At 35.6% G+C, this 12,656-nt stretch overlaps 1 protein-coding gene across 4 annotated transcripts in view; it reads right to left on the bottom strand.

Annotated features, from left to right (window-relative positions):
- LOC113096363 (dedicator of cytokinesis protein 8-like) overlaps positions 1–12,656 on the bottom strand; it is a 39,970-nt gene that overhangs the window by 24,624 nt on the left and 2,690 nt on the right. For 3 of the 4 annotated variants that reach the window (XM_026261733.1, XM_026261731.1, XM_026261734.1), the window contains exons 2-5: positions 7,233–7,338; positions 3,386–3,561; positions 3,031–3,102; positions 2,790–2,895 (exon numbers count right to left, since the gene is read on the bottom strand). In XM_026261733.1, the coding sequence (XP_026117518.1) occupies positions 2,790–2,895; positions 3,031–3,102; positions 3,386–3,561; positions 7,233–7,338 (460 nt within the window). Of the gene's footprint in view, positions 1–2,789; positions 2,896–3,030; positions 3,103–3,385; positions 3,562–6,107; positions 6,248–7,232; positions 7,339–12,656 lie in introns of those variants that run through there. The other variant, XM_026261735.1, reaches the window with a different exon arrangement.

The raw sequence follows: 12,656 nt of genomic DNA, 5'->3' as shown, positions 1-12,656 counted from the left end.
AAAAGTTAATAAATCATTTAGTAAGTCATTATTAAAAATAAAAGAAAATTATAAAATATGGAATCAAAATATATATATATATATATATATATAAAAAATCTAAAAATAATAATAAAACAAACAACATTTATAATTAACAATGAAAATTCACATTTAGCACTTTTTTAAATGTTTATAATTGTGTGTGTGTGTGTGTATATATATATATATATATATATATATATATATATATATATATATATATATATATATATATATATATACACACACACACATACACAAAAAAATTTTTTTTTACATTTATACTGAATAATAAAAATAAGGACTGTCACATTTATCACATTAAAAAGTTTTATGTAGAAAAGAAAAAAGCATTAAAAAAAACATCAGATTTGGCATCACCTTTTAATATTTATTTACTCTTTTTCTCATACGGTAGTTGTATATATAAAGTTAAAGGGTCATTTATGAAAAATATACATTGTATGTGAAGTTAAAAACTAAGCAATGCTTATACATATGTATAAGCATTAAAAAGTTTGAAAAACCATTGTCTAACAAAATAAACATGCTTTGCAAAAGATGGTTTCCTTATTTGCCTATTGAGAGCATATTTTCTTACAGATACAAGTGATTGTTTAGGTTAAATTCATTCATTCACTTTCATTAGTTGACTGTACAGTTCTTTGTCAAAAGTAAACTGAAAAAAAAAAAAGCGGCACATAGAATTAACTATTTTCCAAGTTGTGTTTTGTGAATACTCACAGAATTGGCAAAGCCTCTTTAACTTCATTCTCTGCTCTGATTCACATGCAGTTATGTGGCAGAGGAGCAAATTAAGTTAAGGAAGCATATACAGTTCAAAAGGCTTAAGCTTGGATAATAGTTCATTTCATATGCTTTTTATTTTATTTTATTTTTCATTTTACTATGTCTTTTGTGAATACCAACTGAACTGGCAATACCTCCTTAACTTCAATCTCTCCTCTGCCACATAACTACTCTGTATAGTTTTGAGACTAATGCCTTTTTCCAGGAAGACCATAAGCCTTTGCGATAGATGAATTCTCAATGAGATTTCTGTTAATCGCCAAATATAAGAACCATATGCACCGGCTCTGATAGTGGGCATCATGCAGGATTCCCATGATGCATTGCATCTAGCCTGTAGGATAGACCTTCCCATACCATTAGTATTCTTAATCTACTTGTTTAAAACACACATCACAGAACAGAGCTGGCTAGCAGGACCTTCAGTACTCCTCTGAATTACTAATAACCCAGCAGTGAATGCAGGGGCCCTTTAAAGCATCCAAAACTAAGAGAAGATCTTGCAGACTCTCAATCTAAACTCATGAAATATGCATGAAAGAAATCTTTGTGGTTTGGCTGGTTAAATCTTGGCAAAGCTGCATCTGGACGGAAGTAGTCAGGACAGAATGAATATTCATGCCTCATTATGTACCTGGACCCTGATAAACAGGGGTGGGATAGAGCCAAGATGGTAGTCAAGGGGACAAAAAACACCTAGGAGAAAGATTATGCTTATATTCCTCCTTGTTTTCTTCTGTTTACTGATAGGAAATTAATTTGTTTTGTTTCTTTTACGGCAGGGAATGCGCACATAATGGGATGTGTGGTGACACACTTCAAAAGCTTTAATATAATAATAATAATAAAAAAAAAAAAAAAAGAGGAATATATGTGTCAGCGGGGTTCCTTGAGTGACACCAATAACAATGTGAACATAAATCCTAATTAGCTGGGGCCTGTACCATGAAGTTAGATTATCTGGCTAGCCAGGTAAGTTTCAGGTTAGTTTGCACCTATCCTGGGTTTTATGTACCACGTAAGTGGCTTGGCTTTTAGCGGCATTCATTGCCAAAGTAAGTAACACTCCACGGCTAACCTGCTCCAGGACAGTTTATGTTCTGGGTTAGAGATCTCAAACTGAAGTTGGACCAATCAGATGTGAGAGAAGTGACTTATTGTCAGACACAGTCACTCCAGTTTATCTTGCTCCAAATTAAAGGTCACTAATGCTAAAAAAAAAAAAAAAAAGGAAGTATAACCTTAATGATAATTACTGAGTCATTTTATTATTTATATAATTATTGTGATTATTATTATTATTATTATTATTATTATTATTATTATCTTTTACACACAAGCATTTTTAGTTTAACCGTTATTATAAATTGTTTATTTTAAATAAATATTAATGTATACAGATCATGTTATATAAATAAGCTGTAGTATCAAAAGATTGCACAAATAAAAAATCTGACCTTACATGTTCGAGTTTCTATCACTATATATTTTCAAATGTATAAACTAACTTAAGTTTCACTTGTCACTGCACTGATAGAGCAAGTTTATTTATTTTATTTGTCCTCCTTCATTTTTCGTATGATGTTTAAATTTGAAATTAAAGGTTTAAAAACCTTTAACCTTTACTTTTGAATCTCACTGGGTCTTTCGCGAGAAGTGTATCAAACTTGCTTTGTGTTGCAAGGTTCGCGATTGGCTGTTTGCCAGTGATGTCACACATTCATTTGCACATGCTCCAAAAACTCAGGATCAAAGCCTGAGTTGACAAAGAAAGTTGATGAACAGCATCATGGCACCAACAACGCCTGATTGGAGTGGTTTGGTTTTGTCAACTCGAAACTAATCCTTTAACTCTGAATTTATTCAGCTACCATCATGGTACAGGCCCCTGCTTTGTTGTTGTAAAACGACATCTACATATAAGAGGAAAGGTTTTCTAAACTGTGCTTACTACTTACTTGCTCTTGTTTGTCAGGCTGAACGTCAGACTCAAACGTCTGTCTCTCTAATAACCTGATAGCGTCCGTCCTCTCAGAGTACGCAATCCACCCGTAACCCTGAGTTCTGTAAATGAGAAGCAGTATTATAGCATCTCTTTGTCTGATGCTATTTCTTTGAGTTGCAACTTCTGAATATTTAAACGGAATATTTCAAATTCAGCCCTTGAGGAAGGACAAGAAATGAAGTCTGGGAATTTACCGTCTGCTAACCACCAGCCAGGGCTGCGTGTAGCTCTGAACACAATCCCTCACATGGGGATCCAGCTCCACTCTGGAGACACACAAACACACATATAACAACACTCAAAGCTTTACAGACTTTCTTACTGACATTGTATTTTGCTTCTAAATGGTTGCAAATTAATTTGCATCTCAGTTGTGAGTGTTTCTGCATTTCTCACTTGAAAATGAAAATGAATAATTTATGCAAACTAACTTGGGAACACTGCTTTCCGTTGAAGGAACATAAGTATATAGGTTAAAGAAACTAAATGAATGATATTGATTCCAAATACAGATATTGGTCTAGTAAACCTTCCCGATCCAGTACCCACCCTTCCTCAGGGACAGAGGGGCGGATGGTCCTGCACTCCCTCTCCACCAGCTCCACCCCCAGGTCATCATCAGGAAACTCCCCCAGCTCCTGCATGAGCTCGGCATCTCCACTGCGCAGCTGTGACATCAGGAACTCATCCAGGTCCACCGGCTCGACTGCTTCACACACCTGAGGCTATGAAGGAAACCCGGAAATACAAGAAAATCGAAATTACAATCAGAAAATGAGCTCTTTGGCGCAATGGACATATCAGGTATTATGAAAAAACCCTCGGTTACACTCTTAAAAATAAAGGTTTGGCAGCGATGCTATAGAACAGGGATCCTCAAATCTGGACCTCGAAATCCACTTTCCTGCAGAGTTTAGCTCTAACCCTAATCAAACACACCTGAGCATGCTAATCAGTGTCAATCAAAGTCTTCAGGATCATTAGAAAAATCACAGGCAGGTGACTTTGATCAGAAGTGGGAGCCAAACTCTGCAGTGCATTGGACGTCCAGGGCAAGATTTGAGAAAGGGGGCTATAGAAGAGCAACAGTTTTAGGTTCCCCAAAGAACCTTTCAGTGCACAGTTCTTATAAGAACCTTTTTTCTTAGTGTGAAGAACATTTTATTATCTAAAGAATATTTTTCTATTACAAATAACTTTTTTTTGTGGAATGGTTCCATGGATGTGCCAATAAAGGAGCTTTTTTTCAGACATAATTCATACTGTCATTATAATAAAAAACAAAAGTAGTGCAAAGTATGAGAAAGAGAAAGTATGAAACGCATAAAAAAACAGCCTCTATAAAAATGCAATATAAAAAAAGAAAATAAATTGTAAAACTCTTCAAAAAGAGGCCAGAAACGGTCATAAAAGATTAAATCTACCCTGAATGAATCACTACTGTATTTTCTTCTCGACACTAAAGCATTCAATCCAATTCAATAGTTGTTGTCTATCAAATAAGACATGCATTTAATCTCCCACTATACCAAAATGAATTTCCTAAAATAAACACACACACACACACACACAGAATGCTCTATGACCTCCATAAAACAATGAAACAAAGAAGGAGGCTGGTAGGAAGCAATAAATCATTTCATAGCTGATGACATGTTCAGACCATAGCAGTAAAAATGCATTGCCTAGAGCTGCATTCCTCTTTTAGTAAAAGTTCTACTGAAGAGTGTTTTGTCATGACTTGAGGCAACAGCTCCAGACCTGCTGAAGATAATCAACATAACCGCTGCAGTGTTTCGGGAGGCTGTGACCTCTTGAGATGTTTCATATAGACGGATTAATCAGAAGAGCATTGGACATCAAAATTAAACCATCAAACTAATGCTAACCCGTGGACAGAGACCGCAGCATTTCAAATAAAGGATTTAATTAAGTTTAACTTTATGACAACCCTAGCAGCTGGTAATGTAACATCTCTCAAACATAGCGTAGGCTAATCTCTTGCAAAGTGTCATACAACTACATTATCAGTTATCTGAAACATGCCCCGTTACACAAGGCCTCACTAGAACAATTCTGATAAGCCACTTTCAAAACGAAATATCTTATTGACACACATTTAAAAGCATGTAAAGGGGGTAGATGTTGAATCCCATCACAGGAGACATTAATAAACAATCAATTTAGATCATTTCATCAGAGAATCTTAAGAAAAACGATGTACTGTACAAGTTATCTAAATGCATCTGATCACCATGGAAGCCCATTTCTGCCTCAGACTAAAACATAAACAGTCATTGTGAGAACAGATCAAATAAACGTTATACTTTTATGAGATACAAGAGATAGTAAGTTGCTTTAAAACATAAACAATCGCAAAATACCGAGGACCTTGAAGTACAGAATTAGGTCACAATTGTGAGATCTAAATTTCAAAAGTGTAAAAATTTTTACAATTGCAAGTAATAAATGAAGTTGCAATTGCAAGAAATAAGGTTGCAAAAGTAAAGGCCGCAAATGAGAAAGTAAGTTGTGTTGATAACAGTCACAACTGCGAGATATGAAGTTGCATTACCATAAAAATAAATTTGCAATTGCGAGAAATAAGTTGCAAAAAGTGAGAAATAAAGTTGCAATAGCATGATATAAATTTGAAATTATGAGAAACAGCCACAATAGTGGGAAATAAAATCACAATCATGAGAAATAAAGTTGCAAAAGTGAGATATAAAGTCACAAGTGTGCAAAATAAAGACCCAATTGTGAAAAAATAAGTCTCAATAGTTAGATATCAATTCTATTAGCTTTTATTTATTATTTTGTAATTTTTTTTATTACTCTAAGGTCAAAAAGATTTCTTTATAGTAAATGCTTGCTTACATCTCTGGTGTCTACTGTACATGTAGTACAGGGACCAAAACTAAACATAACAATTGTGTAAAACCTTTGGATTGAAATATAGCAAACCGTGGGGTTTGTGTACATCAGGAAAAACTACTCTGATTGTTTCTTATAATTGCATCATTTAATGCACAGGTTTAAAATGTAATTTTCTCACCCTGAGGCCTAATTGTGCTTTTCGGAACATGAAAGCGACCACAAAACAATTCTTGGTCTACTCAACACCTCCGAGCTTAATATATCTCACCCCAGGCTTTGTGCATTGTGCAAATTTAGCTAAGAGTTTCAATTCTGCATCTACCAATTGAATGCAACCAACATACAGTAGACAGAACAAGTGCATCTGAATAGGATAAAAGACAATACTCACCTAATGTTTCTTGCGAACAAACTAGAAGGCAACTGACAAGATGGCGTTGCCCGGAAATAAAAACAACTTGTTTCAGCACAACTCTTCCTTAATAGGTTTGAGTCGCATGAAGCTGTCTATCTTTTGAGGTTTCGAAAAGCAGGATGTGACATCACAACCACTTCCCTTACTAGCTATGACGAAATAGCAGGGGCAGATATGAACTCACATATCGAGTCAAAAACATAAGGATAAGTGAAGTCAATGTTGCGCTCTAAACTTTAAGAAACCCTGAAGGAATTACATTATCACAGTCAGAAAAGTGAGAGTTATTGTGGACCATTATTGTATGTTACGAGTTTTAAAATCTGTTAGGGGTGAGATAACTAATAAGTAACAATACAAACATGGAAATTTAATAAAAACACTGACAGATAATTGTGCTAAAGACTATTGGTTAAAAACAATAAGCAATTGGTTATTTTACAATAAGCAAGCAATGGACACTACATGTACAGGTTTATCATGCTTTAAAATACATGTGTATAAATGAGGATGCTATAGTGCGTAAACAACTGAACTTATCAAATATTACAGTATTATAACATTAAACATTTTCCTTTCACTGTAGTCTATGTGAACATGGGAAAACATTGTAGGCAAGATAATGTTTCTATGAAGTCATCAGCTTCTAAAATCCACAGATATTACAGATGAGTGTGTGTGTGTGTGTGTGTGTGTGTGCGCGCGTGTAAGCTGGGAGGCACCAGCTGTAGTGGTCTGGGAGCCTGGGCTCTGACCCATTTTCAGCAAAGAGGAAACACACACAAGTTAGAGATTAAGCACACGTATATTCATGGCTTACTTCCCATTAATTTCAAATCTCTTCTAAAAAATAATAAAATAAACCATAATTTAATATAATATAATATTTAAAAGATAATAATGCTAATATGTATATTGATACAAAATATTTTGGCTGCTCAGTGCCATTATTGACCAATCAGAGAGTAGTATAAATAAAAATAAATATAAATAGACATACCTCCATGTATAATCTACAAATGACCTGCTTGCACTTTCAGAATTATTTTGAAGTTACTCAGCTGGATTCTATTTATGTATCAGTGAAAGTGCATCACTCACTATGTTGAAGCTGGAAGAGCTTGAGGCGCTGTAACTGTGCCGGTGTTGAGGTAAGGCACCATGGCTGACCCCACTGAAGTGTTTCCGGATATCTGCCGAGGAGTGTCTGAGATGAGAGAGAGGGACACCAGGATGAAAAGGGTGAGGAAGTAAACACAGGATTATTTTTCAGCGGAAGGTTTTATATGGACACCAGGTGCTTGTTTAGATGCTCATTTCAGTGTGTTTGTGTGTGTGTGAGATCTAAAGTTAAACACACCGTATGAACCTCCCAGCAATTACCCCATTCATTACTCGTCATTTACACACAGTCCCCCTCATTAACCTGAAGTTATCTGCCTTGCTTAAGGACATAGGAGTGAGAAATCAGAAAATCTTAGTTGTAGTTCATGGTCCCCTCCACGTAGATATGATGAATAGTCATACACCAATATCTCGCCCAATGAATCGCCCAATTTTGGGCCATTTTGAGATGCTGATGATTCTGTCTGCTTGAACAATTTTCAGAAGTGTCCCTACTAGTTCCAAATTTTCCAAATAGAGCGGTCAATAATTTCTGCAGTTTCTGCTCTCCATTTAAAATGTTTAAACTTCAGAGTACAGATTTGCACTGCATTCACGGTATTTGTGTTAAATTTTATCAGATGTTCTACAAGGTGGCAACATTGTCCCAGATCGTTGATTCACAGTAGAAAACAAAACCAAAGAGATAGAACAGCAAAATAGCAGACACCGCAACAACAACAGACGGGCACATTAACAAGCACTTGTGTGAGAGGCATAAGAAATAGAAGCAACTTAAGTTTAAAATGGGAGTAAAAAGATATTTTATCAGTCTAAACTTCTAGAGAAAAACAGAGCAGACACTGGACAAAAATGAAGCTCTGTAGAGCGCATCTGTCAACCGCCTGTATTCGTGATGATACGCAGTAGAGTAAAAAGACAAATGTCCCCAAAATGATAGTAAGTAATACCTGTAAGTTTTGACCTTGATTGGATATTTCTTTGGTCATGAGGAAACAAGTTTATAAATCTAAAATTACAGAGAATTTTGTGCGAGGGATAGGTTTTGGGATAGAAAGTTTGCACAGTAAATAAAAACCATTACACTTATGTAATATCCCCATAAAACATCAAAAAAGGGAGTGTGTGCGTGTTAGGGCTGCACGATGTGTCGTTTAAGCATCGATATTGCGATGTACAAATCCACGATAGTCACATTGCAGGATGTGCGATGTAGGTTGTCATAGTTGATCTGTTATTCATTAACTGTATGGGCCAGAGAGAGAAAGCGTGATAAAGAGAGAGCGCAAGAGAGAGAGAGAGAGAGCGTGCGAGCCCCGGCCGCACGCTCAACGTCTTCAAACAACTTGAGGGCTGTCTTGCTCTCTCTCCCTCGCGCATATTAATCAATTGACATGATGTTTAAATCATTTAAAAGTGTGCTCACCCTATTTTTGTTTGTAAGAAAAAATTAGATTAGATTTCATATCGCAATATATATCGCAGAAAAATTCAATATTGCAATGTAATTTTTTCCCAATATCGTGCAGCACAGGTGCGTGTGTTAAATTATACTATAAGTTATTTTTGTACATTCAAATAATTTATTGTACACTTCTGCCAGGGAAATTAGTGCAAAAACAACAACAAACCATTCCGTAACATACAGTAATCAGCTTTTGAAAAACATGCTGCGAATTTCCCAAATAAAGTGCAAAACTATTTGTGTGTGTGTTTACAGTGGTGCACCGGTGCTTCCTAACCAGTCAAAGCAAAGCAGAAGAAAACAGGCAGACACATGACACATGCATCACATGAATGAATAGCATTTTTAAACAGAAAAAATTTCAGTTTATTACTGTATTACGGTATTCTTGATCAAATCAATGCAGCCTTGGTGAGTCTTCATTTTAGAGAGAGAGAAAAAATAAATTTAAAAAAAAAAACATAAAAATCGTATAGACCCCGCGCTTTTGCATTGAAGTGTATTTCCAAGATGGTTATGCACATAGAAATCACATAAAAATACGACATCACAAAATTAATCGTAACACCATCCCTTAAAACAAAAACGTTGTAGCTGCTATTCTTGTTTTTCGGGACTTTGTTTGGTGGCTTGTGCCAAAACATCACCTCAAAGTTAGAACCTAGAGGAGATTTTGTTGAAATATTTTTATTTGTCACTGCTTTCTGGGAGAGTTTCCACAAAATCAACTAGAGACTTCATTAACTACTTTAAAAGTCGAGACTGGGGCCGGAGAGCATGCAAATTCTCTTAAACCTCAGGGCAAAGACAAACAGGAGTGAATTATAGCATGCAGCCTGCAGACAGATCACAGAATACCACAGAGAGTATTTAGCACATGCAACGTGTTCACGATTTGTTCATAATACACGTCATTACAGACCAAATGTCAAACCTTGCAAGATGACAAGCCTCCGGAATTTATAAAATACACATTACAGTATCACATTTCACTATAAAAGCAAAGAAAGGGACAGCAGATCTTTTATAGAACAACCAGACATTCAGTTGTGTTCTACTACAAAAGTTGCTCGCTATGAAGAAAAACCATTAAAAATAAAAGGCTGAGACGGTTGTGAGCAGTTAAAAACATTACAGTCTGTAGTATGACTGGAATGTTTATCCCAATAAAACCGTTCATGAGAATCTGGGTGATGGTATTTCTGTTACCATGGACTGTTCTCTAGAGATAATGACATAGGGTGCAGGGAAATGAGTCTTTATTTGACCCTCCTTCTGCTCCACTGGCTTTCCATCAACTTTGACAGGAGCTGTAATTATAGGGAACACTTCACACAAACTAACACTCACGACATGTGAGGAGCTCACACTTTATGAACATCCATCCTGATATTGCTACAGACTTGATGAAATCATACAATCTGACGATAACTGTTTATATCATAAGCATTTGGGTCATTTTGTTCACTACTTTAAGGATTACTCAAGCAGGTAAAGTACTTCTGAAGGGTGGAAGGGATGGAGCGAGTTCTGTCTGTGCAACTTTTTGAATTGCTAGTCTTTATATAAACGTCAATCAGTCGCCTTTGGTCATTTAGCAATGTCTTTTCTCACACCATGAAAGTTTTTAAGTCTTCTCATCAATATAAAATTCATCTGTATGTTTTTATTTTAACTATGGACCAATATTGCCATTTATTTTTTACAACCGTTCAAAAGTTTAAAGGAACACTCCACTATTTCGAGATTAGGCTAATTTTCTAACTCCCCTAGAGTTAAACAGTTGAGTTTTACTGTTTTCGAATCTATTCAGCTGATCTCTGGGTAGCACATTTAGCTTAGCTTAGCATAGATCATTGAATCTGATTAGACCATTAGCATCTCGCTCAAAAATGACCAAAGAGCATCTATATTTTTCCTATTTAAAAATTGACTGTCCTGTAGTCACATTGTGTACTTTAAAAAAAAAAAAAAAAAAAAAAAAAGTGGAGTGGTCCTTTAAAGTCAGTAAGATTTTCTTTTTTTTAAATTCAAATCTTATGCTCAACAGGGCTACATTAATTTGATTAAAAATACAGTAAAAACTGTCATATTGTGCAATATTATTACAATTTAAAATAACCGTTTTCTTTTTGAATATTTCTAAAAATGTAATTTATTCCTGTTATGGCAACAGTTACATTTTCAGCATCTATTACTCCAGTCTTCAGTATCACACAATCCTTCAGAAATCATTCTAATATGCTGATTTGCTGCTCAACTTTTACTATTATCGATAATGTTGAACAGTTGTGCTGCTTAATATTTTTGGTGGAAATGTTTTTCAGGATTCTTTGAAGAATAGAAAGCATTTGTTTAAATAGAAATCTTTTATAACCTTATAATGTCTTTACTGTCACTTCTGATCATTTTAATGCATTCTTGTTGAAGAAAAGTGCTAATTTCTTTCAAAAAGTGAATCATACTGACCCAAAAAAAATTTAGTTTATTGACATAGTGTACTTTATTTACCTAATCTGACTTTGAAACTTTTAATTCAATGTATAAATAAAAAATATATAGAGAAATAATCCAGAAATAGGGTCAATGACCAAAAGTGACATCTTATGAAAACTAAATAAACATAAATTGTAAAGCACTTTAAAACATAAGTACTAAGTACGGCCATGACAGCAGCAGCCACATTCCGGCTTGAGTGGACTATGATTGTTTGTCTTAGCCGTCACAGCCAAGTATGATTGTGGGTCAGAGTGCTTCACAACACTATTGTGCAAGAACACCACTTCCCTTGAAGGTCAACATCCACTAAAGATAACTGAAATAAAAAACTATTCTCATAATACTGTCAAGGGTTTCCTTTAACTACAGTCGTTCTGCTGAATGAGGGCTTTCGTTTATAGTCTGCCACGTCTCATTACATTCTGTTGTCACCACATTGTCTGTCCTAAAAATATTAAGTGTCACTTCTCATACAGAAACATTCATCCATGTGCCTGGAAAATCCAAGGATTCTGAATATTTAATTTTATTTATTTTTTGAACAGGGCACCCTTCATCAGTACAAAACACAGCTGTGTTCAAAGGACTTTTCATGTGTGAATGCATCATACATGCAAATAAGTTTGTGGTCACTGAAAATGAAAAGGGACATGGAGGGCGGTACATGAGCAAGAAGAAATCTGCAGCGTATGTGCTGACGTTTCCCCCTATCCAAAGCGGTCTGCAAGAGACAGCACAAGTTAAGATTGTGCAATACAGCAGCTGCAGCCACAGCAAGTATCGGCCCCCAGTGAGATGCGCTGGTCAGGCTGCACATGCATAAAAATCTGGAAATCATTTGCTCAGGGCTTCTTACTGCTTGACTTTGTTTTAGAGACAAACTAGAATCTCTCTTTAAAATCATAGAGTTCTTCTGAATTTCCTACTGTGTTCTTACAAAGAGGAAGTGAAACAGTAGCTGTTAATTTCTTAATCATAGTTACCAAATACTGTGTGACAACGGATATAAACCTGCAGCACACTATAAAAGAGATGGGCCGACACATTTGCATTGCAATTCATAACTATTTTATGCTATGACGAATAGGTGGCTTATTCATACTCAGTGTTGTGGGTAACGCGTTACAAAGTAACGCGTTAGAGTACTCTAATTACTTTTTTCCTGAAATTTGTAACTTAACGCGTTAGTTTCGTGCGTAAGTAATCAGTAACTTCGTTATTTTTTAAAAAAAGTAGTCCGTTATTTTAAGGAAAGGAAAATCCCGACTGCAGCCTGCTTTTTGTCAGACAGTATGCCTAGGTCTACTGTGCCACCTGCGGATGTATCAGCGGAGCCGAAGCTCTGTGATCGTAAAGTCAATGGCTGTGATGCGTTTGTGCCCTGCGCCTGACCCTGTGTGTGTGGGTTTTTTTTTTTTTTTCGAACTCCCGGCAAG

Source organism: Carassius auratus, unplaced genomic scaffold (assembly GCF_003368295.1).
Source record: "Carassius auratus strain Wakin unplaced genomic scaffold, ASM336829v1 scaf_tig00215912, whole genome shotgun sequence".
In the NCBI taxonomy this organism is placed as follows: domain Eukaryota; kingdom Metazoa; phylum Chordata; class Actinopteri; order Cypriniformes; family Cyprinidae; genus Carassius; species Carassius auratus.
This window is presented reverse-complemented; position numbering and strand designations above follow the sequence as displayed.